The 24,191-nt window shown below is 41.6% G+C and overlaps 1 protein-coding gene across 1 annotated transcript; it reads right to left on the bottom strand.

The window, feature by feature from the left end:
* Window positions 1–1,667: 1,667 nt before the first annotated feature.
* Window positions 1,668–20,590, bottom strand: LOC128733887 (succinate--CoA ligase [ADP-forming] subunit beta, mitochondrial). The gene is made up of 8 exons (XM_053827737.1): window positions 20,413–20,590; window positions 19,622–19,713; window positions 18,784–18,936; window positions 18,561–18,723; window positions 18,364–18,492; window positions 18,164–18,299; window positions 2,748–3,172; window positions 1,668–2,690 (listed from the first exon to the last, which is right to left on the bottom strand). Exons 1-8 carry the CDS (start codon window positions 20,476–20,478, stop codon window positions 2,514–2,516), a joined length of 1,341 nt encoding a protein of 446 aa, XP_053683712.1. The 5' UTR covers window positions 20,479–20,590; the 3' UTR covers window positions 1,668–2,513.
* Window positions 20,591–24,191: the final 3,601 nt, after the last annotated feature.

The raw sequence follows: 24,191 nt of genomic DNA, 5'->3' as shown, positions 1-24,191 counted from the left end.
GAGCGCGACAGGGCCCGCTTGAGCAGTACCGTAGTAATCGACGGGGATGAGTTCGAGGTAGTCGACGAGTTCGTACTTTGGCTCACTGGTAACAAGGAACAACAATACCAGCCGTGAGATTAAAAGGCGTTTTATTAGCAGCGGAAGTCGGGTGGCCAGACCAGGTGAAGCGAGATCTGGCGAGCACTGGGTGCCCGCGGAACTGGAGATCAGTTGCCATGGACCGAAACAGATGGAGAAATTATACTGCGTAGGCCTTGTCGTAAGACGTTAGGCCAATTAAGTAAGTAAGCTTTATTTTCCTAAGCTCATTTTTTTTCTTACGTTTGGCCAATTTCCCAGTCGTCTCAGATGTAAATCCCAATCCTCCTAGACTCCGCCTTCATTCTGGTGTAGATTGTCTCCGTCGTCGCAAAGTTCCTGACTGTGATATCAAAATCACCTGCAAAGCCTAGTAGTTGGCTACCCTTGGTGAGAACCATGCCTCTCATTTCGATGTCCGCTCGTCGGATCACCCCCTCAAGAGCGATGTTGAACAGCATGCAAGATAAGCCGTCACCTCTAGGGGTATTCTGTATTTCGAACGAGTTGAAATATTTCGATCGACTTGGACGTTCGAGTTGTTTTTTCATATGAAGATCTTTCGTTCGAGCCGCTGTTTTTTCGAACGAAATATCAGTTTCGAACGAAACATAAACCCGTTCGAAATACAGAACAGGGGTGCTTGTCTCAATCCTTGCCGTGTCTCGAACGGACTCGAATGTCCCCAAGATGCGCACCAAATACATCACTCGATCCAATGTAGCTCTGATCTTGATTGACTGTATCGTATGCTGCTTTGCAATCACTAAAGATGTGATGCGTGGACACGTTGTATTCCCGACATTTTTGCAAGATCTGTCGGACGGAAGAATGTAGTGCACAAACCAAATCCTGGCACTACAATCCGCCCGTGAGATTCAGAGGCGTATTATTAGTCTGGTTGATCTGTACGGGCATGAAACGTGGATGCTCGAGGAGGAGGGTGCTCGGAGTTTTCGAAAAACGAGTATTAAAAACGATCTTCGGCGTCGTATCAGGAGAATGGAGTATGAAGGACAGAATGCTGTACAACCGATGGTGTTTACTTCAGATCCGGTTGGAACAGAACGCTAAGGGAGCAGCGAGTAAGATGGTTAGACCCGGTGGAGTGAGATATGGCGGAAAGTACGCGGTGTCTGAGAAATTGGTTTGCGGAAGTCTACAACCAAGTAAATTGGAGAAAATTTGTTCAACAGACTTTGTCTTAGGACGGCAAGCTACCTAAATAAGTAAGCTGATAAATTTGCAAGAAACACCTGATCTGACATCTGAGGAATCTGTTGTTGCGGCCATAAAAACGAGGTTTTCGTTACAAATCAGCCTATGAACCGGAAGTTCTATAAAGAAGAGTGCCTGAAAGAAATACACCTTCCGATAAGTATCAATGCACACAAGAGTCCTGTTAAGTTTCGACCAAATTAACCTTCAGAGAGACATTCCAGTAGCACCGCGACAACGAGGTAGAATGGGGAATGGGGATGCATAGGAAAATCGCTAGAATCAGTCCATTTTTAATGCATATGACATTTACATGGATGTCTACGGATAGTTTTAAAGGAATTAAAATAAAATTTAATTTTTTTTGTATTTTTATTATTTTCCGTAACATCATGTTGGCTTAGTTAAATAAATATACAAAAAATTTCAAAACACATGTAGATATACGCGCGCTTCCAATAGTAAGTCCAATCAATCGCACCATTGTGTATTGGGCAAAATTTCGTTTTTGCTTTTCGCTAGAGTAGGTATACAAGCTACTAGTTTTTAAGGCCTTTTGGCTGATTTTTTGCTTCCATCCGAAATGTGTTCGAAAGGTGTTTTGTGCAAAGACAGTTAGAAGTCATTCCCAAAACTAGAATTTTAGCGCAATAGAAAAACAACTAAATTGCACAAAACCGAAAGTTAAATGTCAACAATAATTTATTCCATTTAAAAATGTGAGTGATTACGGTAGTAAAGGGCGAGACAGCTTATTTCACTCTCTTGCGTACACAAAATCTGTCGGTTTTAGCTCTACAAGTGTCACGTCCATGGTGCTTTTTAATACGTTGGTGCTGATAGTTTCACATACATCTATAATAGGCATAGACTCGAGTTAAATTTGGAGTTGGTTTCGCTAGCTCCTCCTCGTAAAGTGCGTAACCGCGCAACGGCAGTTTTCAAGTAATCTTATTTGCTTTTACTATTCTCTGAGCAGGAATAAAACATCTGTTACAACAATTCGCTAAATTAACTAACTCAAGGCGTTGGAGTTCAGTTTTAAATAAATTAGGACTCACATGTAACCTAAAATTTGAGATAGGCTAAAGGCTGCAAATGTACCCTATGTCGGTTCGTTTGGGTGTTACTGGAGATGAATAAAAGATGATTGAGTTGCTGCTGGGTAGTGTGGTTGTACTACATCGATTTGACTGAACGAACGAACGAAAGATTTATGCTGCGTAGCTATCAGGCAGCTCGAAGCTAACGTCCAGATGAGCTTCACGCGCCAAGTGAACTATCTGTGACAAATGAACGGACAACATAGCGGCCTCGTCTAGATCGTCCTTCGGAAGGATGCGTAGTTTAGATTTTTTAATCAAATCCTTTGCTTCGTTTACGTTGGTGCCCTGTCGAAAAAAACAATCAATCGTAACGAATGGACACTGTTAATACGTAAAACTTACCTGAAGTCGAACAATGATGGGCATTTTAATGTTCAGTTCCTTGGTAGCCTGAATAATACCTTCGGCAATGACGTCACAACGCATAATGCCACCAAAAATGTTGACCAATATAGCGTGCACCTTCGGATCGGAGGTAATAATTTTGAATGCCTCCTTAACGGCTTTCACGGTGGCACCGCCACCGACGTCCAGGAAGTTGGCCGGATCGCCACCGTGCAGCTTGATGATATCCATGGTGGCCATGGCTAAGCCGGCACCGTTCACCAGACACCCGATCGAACCATCCAGCGCGATGTAGTTCAGATCGAACTTGGATGCTTCCACTTCTTTCTTGTCCTCCTGGGACAGATCGCGTTTGGCGAACAGTTCCTTCTGGCGAAACTCGGCATTGTCATCGAAGCGCATCTTGGCATCCAGTGCGAAGTCTTGCGGAGACAAAAACTTGTTAGAATCATAGCGTAATAGTGTTTCTTTTCGAAAGCAGATGCTGTACAGCTTTGCAACAGAAAAGTTTTAGCCTATTTTCAGATTGGATAAATATGAAATTAAACCGTAGAATTTAGTAAAACAAACTTAACATGGAATTGGTTTAGAAAGTGAAAGAATAGTTGCACCATAATTTAATACTCTACAAACGACGATTTCTTTTCTCGAGAAACGGTAAAGTTAAAAAACTCATACAGCGTATAAACTTTACAAATCTACGTATGAGATATATTATATGTGTGGAAAAAATACGCCGCGAATCGATCACGACCTATTTCTTGACGAGTCTTGTTAGATAAAACAATATGCAAACAGAGCGAATTTTCTTTTAGAAACTTAGAAATAAGTTGATCGATTTATAGGACTAAAATGATCAGTGAGAGGTGGTCCTATGGTTTCCATGGTTTCATGAGGTTTAAGATAAAAAGTTAGTTGTATGTTGGAAAATAGCGAAAATGGGGCAAATAGAAATATTCACGTACAAACACTCACAACCAGCACCAATTAAACTACATTACGGGTTCCGATATGATTGGAATGTATAAACTTTTCCCTTCTACTACACACCGATTTTGTAATGAATATTCGCTCACACCCGATCTGTTAAATATGGTCTTTAAACTAGAAAACTAACTTCTATATAAATTATTCTATATAATAACTAGCAACTATGTGCACTAAACATAACGTAAAGGCGTGATTCGACTGTAGACTTGCTTTTTTGGCTAGTTGTTACATCGTCATAACACTATTCCGCTTAACTATTTTTATTAGAAAATAAAATATATTTAAAACGTAATATTCGTTGAACTCAGTCGGTACATTTAGTGTTAATGAAACTAACTAGGATCCTTCAGCCAAGTTTATTATCTATAACAAACATATTAATAACTCTGTTGTGATGTAGGTTGGTTTCAAAAATAGAGAAGTCTTTGAACGATAAAGGAATGTCACTTGCAGCTTTTGTTGATATTGAGGGAGCATTTGACAACACCTCTTACAATTCAATAAAGGAATGGAAAAACAGAGTTTTGACAAGTGCGTTGTTAATTGGATACATACTTATGCTAACCAACCATATAATAACAGCAAAACTGGGAGGATCTATTTTAACGACAAAGAAAACCAATAACCTACGAATCTACGATTTTCAACTGAAGCCTGTGGTTACCAGGACAAATTTCGATATACCATTCGAAATAATCGAAATTCGATCGCAACACATGGGAATTCAAAATAGCCTCCAGAACACTTTCACACGGCCTCAAAATAGCCTCCCGATGAACACTTTCCTGGGAATATATCGCATTTACTTTCATGCGCCTTTTGGAACTTGTGAGGATTGAGTTAATTTTTCAAGCAATATTGTCATTTGCTTGTTTGTCCTGATGCGATATTCTTTAGGATTTCACCTGCATAACAATGTTCCGCCAACAAACTCGGTCCTTGGCTGGCCGTCTCCAATTTCTCGAATGTCCCACACTTTCCAGATATTGCTCCACTTGATCTAACCATCAACTACACTCCGCACCAACTGAACGCGAAGCGAACACCATTTTGGTGGGGTTGTTGTCCGGCAATCTCACAACATGTCCCGCCCATTATACCTTTCCAGCGTTAGCGACTTTCTAGTCTAGATACTGGGTTCGCCGAAAAGCTGCGCTAGCTCGTGGTTCATCCTTCTCTATATACCGTTGTCAAATACACCGCCAAAGATGGTCCTAAGCACACGACGTTCAAAAATGGTCGGTGCTTTGAAGTCTTCGTCGAGCATTGTCCACGTTTCGTGCCCGTAGAGAACTACCGACCTAATTGGCGTTTTGTACATGGTACATTTGGTACGGGGATGAAGTTGGCCAGATCATAGGGTCTTTAGGAGTCTATAATAAGCACGATTTTCTGCAAGAAGAGGCGAGCTCGATCGCGCTCGGTTCTTCGGAACGTCATGAACGAAACAGATAAAGATCGGCCATTGAAGATCGCACGTTTCATAACACCATAGCCTTGCCCTGCGCGTTTCAAACGGGCTTGATAACGCGCCCAAAATCCTCACACAGCATTGTACACCATCCACCATGGCCTTAATCATTTTTGTAGGCTTCCCCGGAAAACCGTTTTCGTCCATAATTTTTCATAGCTCCTTACGGGCGATAGTATCGTAGACAGCCTTGAAATCTATGAAAAGGTGGCGCGTAGAGACTTGCTATTCGCGACACTTTTGGAGGGTCTGTCTTACTTACTTGTGTCCATGTCCGCCGGTCTGGCAGAACAAAGGGATGAAATCAGAGATCTCCACTGCTGACGGTTACCCGCCATGGCTTTTATCTGTCACCAGGACAGGTTCTTGTCTACAGCCCGGATGTCGTTGGCTAAGCTGCGTCGCCATGAGTCTCTCCTACGCTGTCCTTGTGGATTCCAGTCGATGGAGTTCCTCATTGGATAACCAGTTGTCAGGCCACCAGGCACGAATGATATATCGCAGGCACCGGTTAATAAATACCTGCAGTTTTTGCGTTGTCTCCGCTGAGACGCACTACGTTTCGCAGACATACAGCAGTACGGATTTAACGTTTGAATTAAAGATTCGGGTTTTCGTACGTAGAGTGATCTGGTTTGAGCGCCAAATGTTTCGCAGACCTGCAAAGGCACCCCTGGCCTTCCTGATCCGTGTGGCTATATCAGTCTTGGTACCACCATCGGGCGTTGTTTGGCTACCAAGATATTGAAAGGCGTCTACCTGCTCAACTTGTTGTCCCGCTACTGTGAAGTTGGTGGCATTGTCAGTGTTCACTACCATAGACTTAGTTTTCGCTACATTGACTGTGAGACCTGCTGCTTGGGAGCTCTCGGAGAGGTCATATAACTTGCTCTGCATGTCGTTTCGGCGTTGTGCGAGCAAGACAATGTCGTCGGCTAGGTCGAGGTCATTTAGCTGCTCCATCGTTAGAGGATTCCAAGGCAATCCTCGATTTGGTCTACTGTCAATTGCTCCAACTAATATCTCATCCATAACGATGAGAAACAGAAACGGTGATAAAATGCAGCCCTGTCTCACGCCAGCAGTAACCCTTATGGGGTCGGACAAGACGCCGTCGTGCAAAACCTTGCACGAGAACGCCTCGTACTGAGCCTCGATGAGATGGACTAGCTTATCTGGAACTCCTCTAGGCCTAAGTGTACCCCAGATGTTTTCGTGGTTGAGTCGGTCGAACGCCTTTTCGAAGTTAACGAACACCAGCAGAAGAGAGTCCTGGAATTCGTTGATGTGCTCCAATATAATGCGGAGCGTTGTGATATGATCTACACATGATCGGCCAGCACGGAATCCATCTTGCTGCCGCGATCTTCTTCTGGATGCGGTTAAGGATTACCTTACAGAGTACTTTAAGAGTAATATAGAACAACGTGATGCCACGCCAGTTACCGCATTCAGTTAGGTCTCCTTTCTTAGGAACTTTGACCAATATGCCCTGCATCCAGTCCACCGGAAAAGTTGTGGTTTTCCATATATTGCTGAAAAGCTGATGCATCATCTGGGCTGACAAAGATGGGTCAGCTTTGAGCATTTCGGCTGAAATACGATCTATCCCTGGCGCTATATTGGATTTCATACTCTTGATGGCTGCTACAATTTCATCTAGCGATGGCGCCTCCGAGTTCACGCGATTTATTCGACGAACTGTAGGCGTCGTACGCTGCTGGTTTTGTTGGTCTCTGACATTGGAAACTCGGAAGAGTTGTTCAAAATGTTCAGTCCATCGCTTAAGCTGTTCTGTATTCATCCTGGCACCACTAAGGCGGCGAAAATTTTCGTACAACAAACGGATATCACCATTGGCGGCGGCGGTTTCTCCTTGTTCGGCTAGGGAGTTAGTCCAGGCTCTCTTGTCCCGCCTACAAGCACGTACAACAGCCCTCTCCAGTTCGGCGTATCGTTGACGGGTAGCTGTCTTAGCCGATCTGGTCCGCGCTCAATCAATGCCGGCTTTCGCCTCTCTCCGCTCGTCGATCTTCCCCCAAGTTTCATCCGAAATCCACTTCCTCCGCCCACTGCGCGCTTTGCCGAGGGTTTCATCACTGGTCGTGATGAAGGCGTTCTCTTCGACGGTTCCACCAGGTGGCAACTCCGAGGCTCGAGATTCAAGTTGTTCAACAAAGGCCCTTTTCACCTCAGGATTCTCCAATCGGCGGACGTCATAGCGGCACCCAACTTTCTCCTCCCGTCGTTGGACACGTGCGACGCGCAGACGTATCTCAGCGATAACAAGATGATGGTCGGATGCAATGTCGGCGCTGCGTTTGTTGCGTACATCAAGAAGGCTCCTTCTCCATTTCCGGCTGATGCAGATGTGGTCGATTTGGTTTTTTGTTCGGCCGTCGCGGGAAACCCACGTGACTGTATGTACTGGTCTATGGGGGAAGAGCGATCCACCAATGACCATGTTGTTATTACCACAGAATTCTGTAAACAGCGCCCCGTTTTCGCTCATCTCTCCTAGCCCATGGCGTCCCATGACGCGTTCAAGTTCCGCGTTGTTTGAGCCAATCTTCGCGTTGAAGTCGCCCATGTGAATTTTGATGTCCCCTTTCGGGATTTTATCAACCACGCTGTTCAGCTGGCTGTAAAAACTCTTTCTCCTGCAGGTCGGCAGCATCTGTTGGCGCATAGCATTGGACTGCTGGAAGGTTCCTAACCCGTGTTCTGAATCTGGCAACGATTATTCGCTCATTTATCAGTTTCCACTTTATCGTGTGCGCATGTGCCCCTGGGCTCAGTAGGAATCCAACTCCTCTTTCTCGAGTAGCATTTTCACCTCGTATGCCAGAGTAAAGCAAGACTTGCCCGGATGATGTCCTGTGTTCGCCAGTACCCGGCCAGCGGACCTCGCTTAGCCCCAGGATTTCAAGCTTCAGGCGGCTAGCTTCCCTTGCAAGTTGAGCCAGCTTGCCCTGCTGGGCAAGGGTTAGTATATTCCATGTTCCGATTCGTGTCCGTGTTTTCATGCTAAAGGTCGTTGCCAATAATCCAGAGAGATTTCTTCTTTCATTTTCATTACCTTTTTGTGTTCCGCTACAGTAGGCTGTTAACCTGAAGTCCTTATCCCGCTGATGGGGCTGCCATCTTAATGTGGGTGGGAGCCACTGTGTCCCCTTTTTCTGTTAGCGTACCTAGCCTAGCGTCCTAGCGCCCTAGTTAGCGGCAATAGACGGTGGAAGATGATCTGAGAAAACATTTTATAGACGGCATTGAGAATGGTCGACTAGTGTATTGGGCATATTACTCCCTACTTCCACTCCTCCGGTAGCAGTTCTGTTTACCATATCCTGACTATAAGCCGTTGCAGACAGGTAACCAACCCATCCGGACCCGTCTTGATAGCATCCGCTGCGATTATAGTGCTGCTTCCATCTTTCGATCACCTCACGTTTATCCGACAAGATCCCTCCGTTTCTATCCCGCCATGCTTCGGCTCGCGGCACAAAACCTTTGGAGGATACGGGCACTTTCTTGTGGAATTTACGCATTTACTAAGAACGATACAATTGTTCCATGTCCTCGCACTCCATTTCTTCCAGACTGCGCTTCTTATCCCGGAAAAACTCTGTTTGCTGTCTTCGTTTCTGTCTACATTGTTCCACGTTTTGACGGGTCCCCTGCTTCAGCATCGACGCCCGCGTTGCATTCTTCTTATCTAACATCCTTTGGCAATCCTCGTCGAACGTGACTTCTCTTTAGTTCCTCAAGAGTGACTTCGTTTAAATCTTTCTCACCCAGCATCGCAGGCACAAAGTATTGCGCGTATTCAATAGCGACTTCAGGTAACTTGAGTCGTTTCAGAGTGTATCGTGGCGGGTAACGGTACCGAATGTTGGTAACAACGGATAGACTAATCTCAAGTTTTTAATCTTGACCTTGAAATGCGGTCAGACATATATATTAATATTTTTTGAAACGATGGTTCTACAATTGATGAAGGGACGGTAGGGGTACCTTTGAACCGTAGAGGCGCTGGGCAAAAGGAGACCGCAAAATCCACTTTTCAAGAATAGCGACGCGTTTGGTTGGGTTATCGACACATATTGTGCCGCTTCCTACATCAATTGCAGATTACCATCGAGCGAGAAGTTTTAATCTAACTACTGTTTACTTTCAGGACGACGACACTATGCCGACAAGGTACAAGTGCCAGCGAACCACATGCCCTGGCGGGTGTTGTGGGTTCGAATCCGGTTATAATCTCAGATTACAGCTTGGTTCGACTCATGCACCTTCCAGCATTGGACAAAAGGTAGGAGTCAAAATGACTACTTGTCAAGCATAGCTACCAATACCCCCCCTTCCTTTCCGCTCTTCCCCTCCTTCACCAAAAAATTTTCATTTCTTTCCCCTACCGTCCCTTCATCAATTGTAGAACCATTGTTTCAAAAAATATTAACAACGGATAGTCTTTGGTGCACTTTAACGAACCAAATCGATGTGAGTCAGAATCGATGTTTGCGCCACGACAGGCTTTTTATGTTAAACAAGAACAGGATAGCAAAATTATGTTCTGAGTTGTTATACCTAGTTAAAAAAAAGTCCATCAACTTATCCTCAACGCTTCTAAGCGTTCTTTTCAATACAGAATAGTCTCATTTTACCATGTGGTTCACCGTACAGCAGGGATGCCTGGTGATTTTTTGAAAAGTCTTCACAAATCCAGAAAAATGTCTTCATTTGTCTTCTTCCGGCTTTCCAGATTTTTTTACCCATTTGAATTGCATGGTGAAGACATGTCTTCAAGTGAAGACATTTCAAAATAAAAGTCTTCTTTGTAACAAAAATGTCTTCAAAATGAAGACATGTCTTCACTTCTAGCATCTCTGCCGTACAGAAACATTTGCCTCATGAGAATGACGGGTAAATCAAAATGATTCCAACTTATCTCCAAAATTGCGACGCTGAATGGTTATAGCAAAAAAATCATTCAAGAGATTTTGAAAAATAAAAGGAACGTATTTATCCATCCACACTGAAGAAAACTAAAAGTAATAATCGAAATACGCCTATCTAAAATGATCAGTACCTATATCTGTAGTACAGGCCGGACTCGATTATCCGGGGATTCGATTATCCGGGTTTTTAGACTCGATTATCCGGGTGAAAAAAAAATATTTTTTTTTCACTGATTTATTTCAAACCCAAATGTTATAATTTTCATGCTACATGATGATTCCACCTAGACAAGCATTGATTAACCTCCCTAAAGCTACAAAATTCCTTTCTTATATCCCTTTTATCGGCGAAAAAACAAAAATAAATCCTGCGATGATGAAATCAATTTTTTTACCGTCATCCGGGGATACTTGCAACACCGGGGTTACTTGCAACACCTTTGCGCATGGTGCTTTTGACAGCTCTAACGCATTTGTTTGTTTATATAACCATTTGTGGTCAACGCCGTTTTAAAGAAGGGACGTTTACCTATTGTTTAGTTAAGTCTAATCCATTATATCATTGTTTTGCTTGTTATTATACGATTGGAAAGTAATTTCACGCTCAGAGTAGGAAAAATGAATGTGCAAAGTTGCACCATTTCATTGACATGAAATTATTTTTTATCGTATGGTTCCTGTATACAATTAGTGCATCATATGAGCTAACAAATAGCAGCTTTGAGCTTTGTTTATATTTTGAACTTGGAGAAGAAACGATGAATTCGTGTTGTTACTTCCAATATGGCGCAGCTTGCAGCACTTGTAAAATAGATAGTTATCGTAATAGACAGTATGTACAAAGTAAGTTTGCACCTGTACGATGTTATTTTGTCTACTGCCATCTCTAGAAAAATTAAAACTGTGAAAAATTCCACGTGCCTTGAAACGGCAATTTGGAGTTTGCTGACATGCTGCATTTTCACCGAATATCTTTTAAAAAGCGATAGACGAAATTGGGAAACAAAACATGCCTCCAGTAACCCTTGTTTTACTACAAATACACTCAAAATATCTAAAAATAGTTATTCGCGGTTTGAAATTAAGTTAAAAATCATAAGAAATGCAAAATCAGGAAAGTGTTGCAAGTAACCCCGTTTACTGGGTAACTTGCAACACCCCTATTTTCGGTTCATTCTACAGATTCATTTAGCTGATATTTTTTCTCGTAATCATAAATCAAAAGTACTGACCACTATGCATGTTTTGGCTACTTACACTTGGACCTAAGCAGTACACTTCGAAAGCTATACCAAGTCAAAGTTCAAAAGTGTTGCAAGTATCCCCGGATGACGGTACTTGAAAATCATCATCACTGTAGGCACAGTTAGCAGCAGGACGAAGTCTTCCCTTACCTGGGAGAGAAGGGCCAAAAATGTAGGCACAGTTAGCAGCAGGACGAAGTCTTCCCTTACCTGGGAGAGAAGGGCCAAAAATGTAGGCACAGTTAGCAGCAGGACGAAGTCTTCCCTTACCTGGGAGAGAAGGGCCAAAAATGTAGGCACAGTTAGCAGCAGGACGAAGTCTTCCCTTACCTGGGAGAGAAGGGCCAAAATCTAGGCATAGGACAGTTTTTCAGGACAGCGACTTCAAGATTTCTTTTTCACAAAACCACGATTTTGTATTTTTTAGCAAATTAGGTAACAATCTTAGGTAATAACTAGTAATTTATTTTAACAATCTTAAGCAGAGCAAATTTACAACAATCTTATCTCAACGAGAGTGCTTGAAAAATTAGTGAAAATTTTCACTCCCGATTGCTTTGATTTGTTATTTTCCAAATCAAGCGGTAACCAGGGTTACGGGGTTTGGCACGTTTGTATTATTCGTGTGTATAATGTTGGCAACATTCTCCGGGCCAGGAACAGAGTTCGCTTGCAATAGTATAATTTTGCTAACTGGTCTCGTGTACACTGATCTCGATGTTCTTACACAAACTGTCCTCACCCTTCCATCTGTTCCCCGAAAAATTTTTTCTACCACACCTTTTGGCCAATTTCCACGATGGAGAGATTCATCCACGATCATTACTAGATCTCCAATGCCATATTCACGATAGTTTCTACTATCCGGCCACTTCCGGCTCCTCATCAGCTCTGGTCGATATGCAGCTATCCATTTACGCCAAAACCTATCTGCAAATACCTGTGCGTGCTTATAGGCTGCACGACAGTTCAGATCTCGCTCATCAAAATCGTGATCAAATTGAATTGAATTGTTTCGACCTAGCAGCAACATGTTTGGCGTCAGTGGTTCAGGCTCTTGAGGGTCATTGGATATATGCGTCAACGGTCTATTATTAATTACATTCATTACCTCACACAAAGCTGTCCGTAAGACCAATTCCGTTGGATGTGTTTCCCGTAGCATTGCTCGAAGTGCAGTTTTCACAGTTCTCACTAACCGCTCCCAGCATCCTCCGAAATGCGGTGCTCCAGGGGGAATAAATTTCCATTCGACGCCCCTAACGCTTAATGAACTTTCAATTTGCGGCTGATCCAATGTTCTTACCAATTGTTTTAGTTCCTTATCTGCGCCGGTGAAATTAGTGCCATTGTCCGTCATAATGCACTGTGGTAAACCACGAATTGACATGAAGCAACGGATCGCCATTATACAGCTGTTAGTGTCTAGAGACGGTACGACTTCTAAGTGAATGGCCCTTGAAGTCATGCAGGTAAATAGTACTACCCATCTTTTTTCCAACCGGCGTCCAATTTTTATACACAAGGGACCGAAGTAATCAATTCCCGTACTGGTAAAAGGAAACACGAAGGGAGTTGTCCTTTCAGGAGGCAGATTACCCATTTGCGGAACAGTCGGTTTTCCTCTTAACTCTAGACATTTGATGCAGGACTTTGCGTATTTCTTCACCTGCGAACGGATCTTCAGGATACGATGACGTTCTTTGATATTGTTAATCACGGTTTCTAGCCCTTGATGTGCATTGGCAATGTGGTACATTCGAATCAATAATGTTGAAAACTGATGGTTGTTAGGCAGGATTACAGGATTATTGACTTCAAAAGGTTTATCATCATTTTGTAAACGACCTCTCATGCGAATGATTCCGTTGTGCATAAACGAAGAGTAGGACTTCAAACGACTGCTACTCTTGACGTATCCAGTTTGGCTTAGACTCCGAAACTCTTCATTGAACACTTCCAGCTGTACTTTTCTATACCAAACATTTCTCGCCTCACTTATATCACGGACATCAATCGTCAAGCGCTGTGGTCGATTGTGTTTTGGCAACAGCAAAATCTTTTTCATTTTTAAAACGTACGCCGTAGTTCTAATCAATCTATTGAAATCAGAAAACCTTTCAATATCGGGTAAATCAATTATTTCTGTGTGGTAAACGGTATAACAAAATGAACCTAATGCATAGTCGACTATTTCTTCATGGAAATTCACCAATTCAGCAGATGACATTTCTAGAGGAACACTAATCAACTGTCGAACATCTTCACTGCTTTGAAGAAACTCAGGACCTCTAATCCATTCATCCATATTGCCAAATTTAGACGATTTTGTTCCTAAGTCCGCCACGTTTAGATGCGACGGAATCCAGTGCCACAGCTCATTTCCATGTCCATTATCCTTGATCTTCATAACTCTCGAGCCAATATACGCCGTTAGTTTTTGCTTTGTGTTTAGCCAACTCAAGCAAATCTTAGAGTCTGTCCAAAAGTATATACCTGTTACTACCATTTTTAACTCATCTTGAACCACTTTCATCATTTGACTGGCCAGCACACATCCCTGAAGTTCTAGTCGGGGTACAGTTTGGGCTTTCAACGGGGCGACTCTAGACTTAGCGTATACCAATGCCACGTTCGATTCACCTTTCGTACGATAGACCATATAAATCGCACAGGCGAAAGCTTTGTCACTTGCATCACTAAATGCATGCAATTCAATACCTGAGACGTTGTCTTGTCTGGGGAAATAACACCTCAATAAACGGATCTCTTTCAGCTTCTCAGTTTCATTTAACCATTCCTTCCATTTTGTGACGAGACCATCAGGAATATCGTCGTCCCAGCCTGATTGCAAACGCCAAAGTTCTTGGAAAATAAGCTTCAGATGTATCAAGATTGGACTAAGTAGACCTAGTGGGTCAAAAATACTCATCATAAACCTTAGCAGTTGCCTCTTCGACGGTACTTGCTGACCGGTCCGAATCGTCTTGTCTAGTGCAGGGAAATTCAAAGGAAAGACGAATTGATCTGTCTGAAGATCCCACATGATACCTAATACTCGGGTGTAATTTTCTGCACGTTCGGCTATCAAAGCGGGTTCAAGAGATTTCAGCAGAGCCTCACAATTTGAGGAAAACTTGACAAGTTTAAACCCTCCCTGATCATGTACCTTGATGACGCGTTCGACCAGTTCGATGGCTTCTTCTTCTGTATCTGTGCAGTCAAAATAATCATCTACATAGTGCTGCTCTACCACCGCTCGTTCTACCCCTGGATATTGCTCTTCGAGTTCCTTAGCGTTGAAATTTTTTATAAACTGTGCCATTGACGGCGATGACATTGCACCGAATATCATTACCATCATTATATGTACACTTGGAGGAGCAGATCGGTCCATACCGCGCCAAAAGAATCGTTGAGATTCCTGATCCTCTCTACGAATAACAACCTGATGAAACATTTCTTTAATGTCGGCGACAAAGGCAACCTTCTTTCTTCTAGCACGCATCAAAATCGCAATCAATGGTGGGACGAAATCGGGCCCCTTCAGCAACAAGTCGTTCAGTGAGAATCCATGCGATTTCGCTTTAGCATCCATAACTAAACGAAATTTTTCACCGCTTACCACACTAAAATGTGGTAAATACCAAGTGTTGGCAGGTTCAGTTAGTTCCTCAGGTGACAGTTTTCTTGCATATCCCTTATCTACATAATCTTGAATTTTACTACAGTATTTTTCAGCGAATGCAGGATCAGCATCCATCTTCTTTTCAATTGTGCGCAGTCGATGCAACGCCTGAGGTTTACTATCCGGAAAAGTAAAATTGCTATATTTGTAAAGTTGCCCTACTTCGAAACGCTCTCCTACACGAGTAACCGTACGACTCAAAATATCTAACGAACGTTGATCTTCGTCCGATATTTTTGCAGAATGATCAGTAATACCAAAATCTTCAATTTTATACATACGCTTTACCAGGCTGGTCAGCTCAACATCATCGTCCTCAGCACACAGGAAAGCATGATGATGATCACCACAGATAGAAACGTTTGAGTCTATAACGCCGTGAATAGTCCACCCTAGATGGCAACGAGTCAACTGCAAGCCGTTCAACGAGTATTGGATTGTCTTCAGTGGAACTATTAGTCCAGCGTTATTTGAACCTATCAATATACAGGGACAAGCATTCTGTATCGCAGCGAGCTTGTCCTCGTCCAGCATTGGATATAACAGTTTCACCTTCTCTGCGTCAAACTTCATCGGAGGCAGGTCCATGCTTTGTACAGTTCGAACATTATTTACTTGGAACCATTTAGCCTGTGTAGACGGTCCGGAAATTCGGAATGATAATAGCATGGATTTTTCCTCTTGATGCGAAATTCCATTTGTCCAACGATAATTCACGGATGAAGTCGGTCCCCGCAAGCCAATTCTTTTGGCGACAGCAGCATCCATCATCGACAATGTAGAACCTTCATCAAAGAGAGCAAATACTTCTTCGACGCCTGCAGGACCCTCAATCCTGACTTTTCCTACGCGCAGCAATGTATTAACGTTTTTACCGTTCACATTATATACATTCGATTGACTGACTCGAACATCGTTACGCTTCGATCTCGATAGTTCATCGTCATGGACCAGGTCATGGTGGTTTTGGCTGCAAATTGAACATTTCTTATCCGATTTGCAGGTTCGTCTTGTATGGTCTGACCTCAAACAGATGTAACAGACCTTGCAAGAATTTGAAACAGACCGTCGTTGAGCTACTGACAATTTACGGAATTGATCACACTTATCCAGGCTAAAGTGCGTCTTAGCTGAGCACAGAGGACACTTCGATGTTGTGTCTACGACGCGGTTGTTAACATTCAGTACCATTTGCTTTGGTTTCGATGAGTAGTTCGGTCTTTTGGTTCCGAAGACAGGATCTAAACTGGCTAGTTGATTGTCCATTTCATCCTCCAACCTGCAACCAAAAATGTAGGCACAGTTAGCAGCAGGACGAAGTCTTCCCTTACCTGGGAGAGAAGGGCCAAAAATGTAGGCACAGTTAGCAGCAGGACGAAGTCTTCCCTTACCTGGGAGAGAAGGGCCAAAAATGTAGGCACAGTTAGCAGCAGGACGAAGTCTTCCCTTACCTGGGAGAGAAGGGCCAAAAATGTAGGCACAGTTAGCAGCAGGACGAAGTCTTCCCTTACCTGGGAGAGAAGGGCCAAAAATGTAGGCACAGTTAGCAGCAGGACGAAGTCTTCCCTTACCTGGGAGAGAAGGGCCAAAAATGTAGGCACAGTTAGCAGCAGGACGAAGTCTTCCCTTACCTGGGAGAGAAGGGCCAAAATCTAGGCACAGGACAGTTTTTCAGGACAGCGACTTCAAGATTTCTTTTTCACAAAACCACGATTTTGTATTTTTTAGCAAATTAGGTAACAATCTTAGGTAATAACTAGTAATTTATTTTAACAATCTTAAGCAGAGCAAATTTACAACAATCTTATCTCAACGAGAGTGCTTGAAAAATTAGTGAAAATTTTCACTCCCGATTGCTTTGATTTGTTATTTTCCAAATCAAGCGGTAACCAGGGTTACGGGGTTTGGCACGTTTGTATTATTCGTGTGTATAATGTTGGCAACAATCACCATCATCATTATCATCATCATCATCGTAATCATCAATAAAAAAAATTGCAAAAAAAGAATTTTATGACTTTAGGGGAGATTGATCAATGATAAAAAAAAACATTTATAATACCTAAATATTGAAAAACATAACATACAAAAGATAATATTGTGCCAAAAAAATCATCAGTGGAAAAAATCGTAAGAAAGGATTTTTCTGACTTTTGGGAAGATAGATCAATAATAAATAAAACATTTCTGATACCTAAAAGTCAAAAAACTTGACATACCAAAAAAAATTTGTACCAAAAATGATGATTCGATTATCCGGTGATTCGATTATCCGGGTTGAAAATTAAAATGATCACCCGGATAATCGAGTCCGGGCTGTATAGCAGAATTAAATAGAATTTTCTCTTAAGTTTTTCGTTGAGTTTATAAGTGGTTTTAAAATATTCGGAGTGGCCTTATGCCAACAAACTACACTGGTCGCTCTATTGAGATGTTTTCCTATATGAAAAAACAGCGTAAAAAACCGGTCTTAATTAAATTAAAATTTTAAAACTACCGCGTTATTTTACTCTAATCAAAACTATAAAAAGCATTAAAGCCGAATAAATTAAGTTGGCATGCATTCTAATGTGAGCATCAACCGAAAAGGCACTGCGAAGCATCCCAAAAACACCGTATCTCGTATTGCCGAGCTATACTTACAGTGTGCACCTGTGCCATGATTGTTTTATTTTTCATTTTTGGTGCATGATATTCCAAATGTCGTGAGTAAAATTGTGATGCGTGAAAGTTCGAGTGCGGTGCCAATTGTGTGCGGGACATGAAACGCAAAACGAAAAAATACACACAAACGAAAAAGGCAGCACATCCACACGACACAATGCCCAGTAATAACAGTAAAAGAGTTTGAGAGGATCCGCGTTTGAATAGTTACGTGTGGTAATGTATTTTGAGTATGTTCGATGTTTTTGTTTTATGATGATTGTGCATGAAAAGGAGAAAAAAATATTTTTTTTTTATAAATTATTCGTTGCCAATTAAATAGGTTTGTCAAACAAAAGAAATTTGACGCCCGAAATATGATTTTCTTGAACAAATTGAAAACGAAAAATAACACTTACATGTTTCTCCAGCGTCCTCAGCGTAGGGATTGATTTCGATAAGCAGAGCGTCTTTTTTAACAAAAAGATCGTACATATTGAGCAGCATTTTGGCTGTTTCTTCCGCATTGTCTGACAAGCCAACTTTATTGGCAATCTGAAACGTCGCAAATCTTATGTAGAATAGTAAACATTAAGCTAACAGAAGAAAGTAAATTTACCGCCAATGCTTGAGATTTTTGTAATCCAGTATTGATGTCAATTGGTTCGTAAACGATAGCATCGGGGTTTTCAGCGGCCACCTCCTCGATGTTAACACCTCCTTGCGATGAGGCAATTAGTACAGGGCCCTGCAGGAAAGGTTACAGAGCAAAAACTCGTATTAAAGTTAGTTTACAGAGTTGAGTTTGTGACCTACGTTAAAGGCACGTTCCATCATCACAGCAAAGTAAAACTCACGGCGAGGAAACTTTCGTTCAGCAACCATTACGGAGTTGCAAATACGACCAGCAGCCCCCGTCTGTTTGGTGACCAAGAGCTGGTTGATCATTTTCCCTGATATATCTTTGGCCTCCTGTGGGCTGAAAATGAAAATTACGTTATCATTGGGCAGTTTTTGATACGGGTTTATTGAAGCTTACGAAAAAACAACCCGCACGCCACCCTTGAGACCATTTTTAAAGCTTCCTTTGCCACGGCCACCAGCCAGTACCTGCGCTTTCAGAACCAAATTTTTTGTGTTCAGATCCTTGGCAATTTTCTCCGCTTCCTGGGCCGATGTAGCAACACCGAATCTGAAGAATTAGCTTATATTAGAAATGCTTACTTTTTTAGGTATCATTCAGTTAAATTTGTCTCTTGATGATCAATCGATTAAATTTACTCGGTCAATTAATGGCAGGTTTCTTCTGCAAACATCTATCACCGTACCGTAAACATCGTATTAACACGATTAGCGCGGGTAATGACACAGAGTCACGCAAGCGCAGCATTTCTATTATCACTGCAGAGCATTATCGGCGTCCAAACAAACAACCATTGCGTGATCAAAGTTCACCCGGCTGTTAGATGTGCGTGGCATCCAATTGGTTGAGACAGTGATACCTTCCAAAGAGTGAGCAACGTGCTGCTGCACGACAGACTCGTTCAGTGTTTTTTACAGCTTTGTTGAACCCGCAAACGTTATAAGGTCAGTTCGAGATAATTTGACGAACTCCCCGTGAGCTGCAAAATTGGTACATGGACTTTGACTTGTCACTATGAGGAATTCGGACTGCAAAGCCACAATATTCCTATCGGTTTTTGATGCTCATAGAATAAAAAATACAAATCACTGATAAACTTATCAACTTTGCACTGTGCCCATATAAAAAAATACGTCCGGCTTTTGGAACTAATGCGTTTGGTTAAATGTCTCTTTAGAAAAACATTAATTTCACTTGGATTTTTAGTTCAAATAACAAACAAAAATGAACTTACTTTGGTGTTGGAATACCTGCTTCATTCAGAAATGTGTAAGAGATATGCTCTTGTACATTAAGATGACGTCTTTGTCCAGCGTTTCCCAGAATCTAAAAAAAACGTAAAACCCCCGTTAGTGTGCGGTTTTGATATCGACGAACGTTGATCACAAAACGATTGATGCACGATGCTGACGTGACGACACACATGTGGTGATTCATTCTCACATGCTCAGACTTCGACTTTCTTCGTATACTATTTATTCTTATCACATACGTGTCGTGAAGCGTTAACAAAATCCCGTTTTGATATAGGCAAATGTACGTCACAAGCTGCGGAATCTGAGGCACCTGACCAACTCACTAAACACTTATTAGTCCAACATTGTATGCAAACATTGCGTAAGCAAAACATTTGCAAATTGTCCCCTGAGTCTATCGAGCAGGTCATCTGCTGGGGTTATCAACTAGGTGATACTAACTGGTTCCTCGGTTTACTATACTTACTAGAAACAGCTGTTTTGTTTTGTTTACAACTTGAATCCCTGCCACTTGCTAAATTGCGCGAATCTGTCAACAAATATTTAAATTTAGCGCACAGAAAAAGAGCACCGAATAAAAATCTTGAGAGCAGTCCGAGTACCCGCGGAGCGGTGAAGAGAGCTTTGCATGCAGTCGCGAATGCGACGTGTGGTATGTTACATAAAGGCTGGACGTCGTTCGTTCAAAGTCAAACCGATTCGACCACGGTTTTCACTTATGCGTTTGTGCAAATCGTACTGAATGACCTTCGCGGACGGAGTGGCTTACCCTGGGAGAGGATTTTGCTGCCAGATCGACCAGGGCAAGGCTGGATTTACGCAGTATTGACGCCATTTTCCTAGCAAATTAAAGGTACTGATACCACACTGGACAACACACTTCTTCTCTACTACTAGCCCTTGAATGAATGCGGATTCTAATAGCGAATGATCTGCACACAGAAAAGCCCGTCTCGTTCTGAAGAAAAAATGACGAGAGCGAACAATTTTGACGTTAAACTGACACCTTTGCGTGACAGTAAATCGAGATGCAAGCCGATTTGAAAGTTATGCGACGTCGTGAACTGCACTAAAAAAAGTAATCCGTATCATGATCAGGGTTGCCACATGTATAGATTATTCTGTGTTTAACAAATATTTGAATGAAATCGCCTGTACAGAATCTGTATGCATAGAATACAGATTTTCGCCAATTATACAGTAGAATCAATATATATAGAATGCCAGTGTCGCTGTTTTTCTACAGGACTCATTGTGGTAAACATGATGCTAACAATCTGTATCAAGTCTGTGAATTGGGAACTTCATTGTCAAAGTTGCTCATTGTTCTTGATCTGTTCTAAATCTGTGCGCTGGTTGCTGCTGTCATCAGTGCGCTCATCGCTGTGTTTTCATGCCAGTGAAATGTTTTTAAACGTTCTTTTTCTTTGCATCCGGATGAATTGAATCCCACAACTGCGGCCTGTTGCACCGATTTTTTCAGAAATTTGAAGCAAGCGAAGTTTCCAATCACATTACTTGGCAGCCATATTTGAAATTTCAAACTGGTTGTCAAAGTTTGACAATGAGATTCCCCTTTTGATGAATCTCAGGCACATACACATATGCATATATAATGTAAATACATTATCTGAACATGTGTGATGTTTACCACGCGCACTGCAGCGACACTGGCATTCTATATATATTGATTATACTAATTATACAGATTAAACAGATTTTTGTACTTTTACATGAGAGTGAACGAGACGGAAATAGTCAGCAAAATGACTCTCCGTCTCTTTCACTCTCATTGTTTTGCATTGGACAGATTTTTGCACAGATATTTTTCCTCGCTGTATAGATGGCAAGATTTTTCCAACTAAAAACACAGAATTATATGTGGCATCCCTGATCATGATCCTCATAGACTCGGAAACTACCGAACCGATCAGTGTGAAATCGGTTGTATGCATGGGTTTTTGGACCGAGGAAGGTTCTTACTTCTTATGACGATTCGAGACCCCTCTTACCTCTGGAAGGGGCTGCTCCCATACAAATGAAACACAAGTTTCTGCATAATGCAAGAACTAACAAGCAAATGGAACCTAATTTGACATGTGGGGGTTTTTGGAGCCCGGATTTTTTTCTATGGTGATTCGAGATCCTTCCATCCTTTGGAAGGGTGGAACGGAAGGGGGTTGAGGAGTTTCTCATATAACTGAAACAAAAATTTCTGCATAACTCGAGAACTAATCAAGCAAATGAAACCAAATTTGACATTTGAAGCTTTTTAAAGGCAGGAAATGTTTCTATGACAATTCGAGACCTTCGAGACTCCTACCTCTGAAAAGTGGGACTCTTTTACAAATGAAAGGCAAATTTCAACCAAAGATGAGAATTATCATGTTTGGCACATAAAGTTAATTTACCGGGCACATTGCAAAAATATATGTGTGGAACACAGTGAAACTATCCACCTTTTCGCGTGCGTAATGGCGGCTGGTGGGTACAACTTTCGGAAAATATTAGCATGCTTTTGGCAACTTTATTCACGTCAATTTAACATTTCTACCCTTGATTATTGTTGTACAATGTTGTACAGCGTACGTGAGCCTTTGCCAAAAGCAAATAAAACATCTTCGAAAGGTGTACTCACTAACCACCATTAAGCGCGCGAAAAGGTGGATACGAAAAGTTTTCTCAGTGTGGCAAGCGCCACATGCATATCCCTATTCGCGACTACGAAAGTAAAAGAGATTTTTAAGGTGAAATTAGTCGTCATCAATTGTGCCAATTTCAAAAGCAGTTTTTTTGTTTAAAACAAAAATTTTGTTTATGAAAATATATTCGCTGTGTTCAGATTGACAAAAAGAATGCAGTATTTACATTTTTATAAACAGAATCCCGCTTTTGGACCGAAAAACTGCATCCAAAATTGGGCTTTCCGACGAAAAGTTAATGACTGCTAGTTTCCCGTTAAGCCTGTTCGCACTTACACGAAAATCCATGCCGAATTGTCAAAACTTGCGTGAAAACAAAAAACATCAGCAACTTCGTAGTCGCGAATTATTAAAATATTAATTTTTTTAACTATTTATACAATTTTGTAATACATGAAAACATCATACAATAATTACAAAAAGAGCTAAAATGGAAAAAACTGATTTTACAAATTCATATACAATGAATAAGATTTGTCTATCTTCGCTGAATAGATAGAAGGTTACTGTATTCAACAAAATTTCTTGTAATAATATGTTCTAAAACTTCACAAAAATATTTTTTTTATTTCACTTGTAGGGGGATTAATCAAAATTTAAATTGCACCAGACGATAGAACTTTCAATTTCAAGAAATTCTTTCGAAGGTTCTAGTGCGCATGTCTTTTTGGCTTTGGGCTACTGTGCGTGTGAGTAACCGTATTACAAAAATTGGCGCGAGTGTTGGAGGGTTTATATCTTTTGATCGGCAAAACCGATTCTTCTGAAATTTTTCAGATATATTTGCAGCATTAAAATCTCTAATTTGATGCCAAAATAATTCAAACTAGATAAATCATCTTAGATGAAATCGTTATCAATTATTGTATTGTTCAATTGCTCATAACTTTCAAATTAAACGTCCAATCAAAAAACAATTCAATAGTGATCTATTAGGATATATTACCTTTCAAATGAGACTAATAGCGCATAAATCTGTTTGGTCATCTCTGAGAAACAGGCGATAATTATTACCTTGTCAAAACAGGTTTTTTAAGCATAACTTTTAAACTACTTGTTTGTTTTCAATAAAATTTACCCGAAAAATTTAGCGTTAACAAGAGCTTTTTTACTTATAACTTTTAAACGAAATGTCGGACCTCGAAGCAATTCAATAGTGATATACTAGGCAATAATACCTTTCAAACAAAAGTAGTAGCGAACAAATCGGTTCAGCCATCTCCGAGAAACAGGCGATATAAAAGTTGCGCCCTGCACATACACACACACACACACACACACACACACACACACACACACACACACACACACACACGCACACACACATGCACATGCACACACACACACACACACACACACACACACACACACACACACACACACATACACACACACACACACACACGCGCACACACACACGCACACACACGCACTAGGCAATAATACCTTTCAAACAAAAGTAGTAGCGAACAAATCGGTTCAGCCATCTCCGAGAAACAGGCGATATAAAAGTTGCGCCCTGCACATACACACACACACACACACACACACACACACACACACACACACACACACACACACACACACACACATACACACACACACACACACACACACACACACACACACACACACACACAGACATTGCTCAGTTCGTCGAAGCCTGTCGATTGGTATATGTGGCTCGGCTCTCCGGGCCTCGGATCAATTTCGTGTTTTTCGACCAATTCCTAAACCTTTGTTATAGTTTTGAACCATCTTTATCGTGTACAGCATGTCTGCTTTTAACTTCATGAGGAAATGTGTTGGCACAACTTTTTTTGTATTTTTATTTTTGTTTTATTCA

This window comes from Sabethes cyaneus, chromosome 2 (assembly GCF_943734655.1).
Source record: "Sabethes cyaneus chromosome 2, idSabCyanKW18_F2, whole genome shotgun sequence".
Classification (NCBI taxonomy): domain Eukaryota; kingdom Metazoa; phylum Arthropoda; class Insecta; order Diptera; family Culicidae; genus Sabethes; species Sabethes cyaneus.
This window is presented reverse-complemented; position numbering and strand designations above follow the sequence as displayed.

Bases quoted from the DNA above. Each gene is read 5' to 3' on its own strand.
- LOC128733887 (XM_053827737.1), bottom strand. From the start codon at position 20,478: ATGGCGTCAATACTGCGTAAATCCAGCCTTGCCCTGGTCGATCTGGCA. The intron at 19,714-20,412 runs GTAAGCCACTCC...CGTTTTTTTTAG, and splicing joins CAGCAAAATCCTCTCCCAGG to ATTCTGGGAAACGCTGGACA. The intron at 2,691-2,747 runs GTAAGTTTTACG...TTTTTTCGACAG, and splicing joins CCATCATTGTTCGACTTCAG to GGCACCAACGTAAACGAAGC.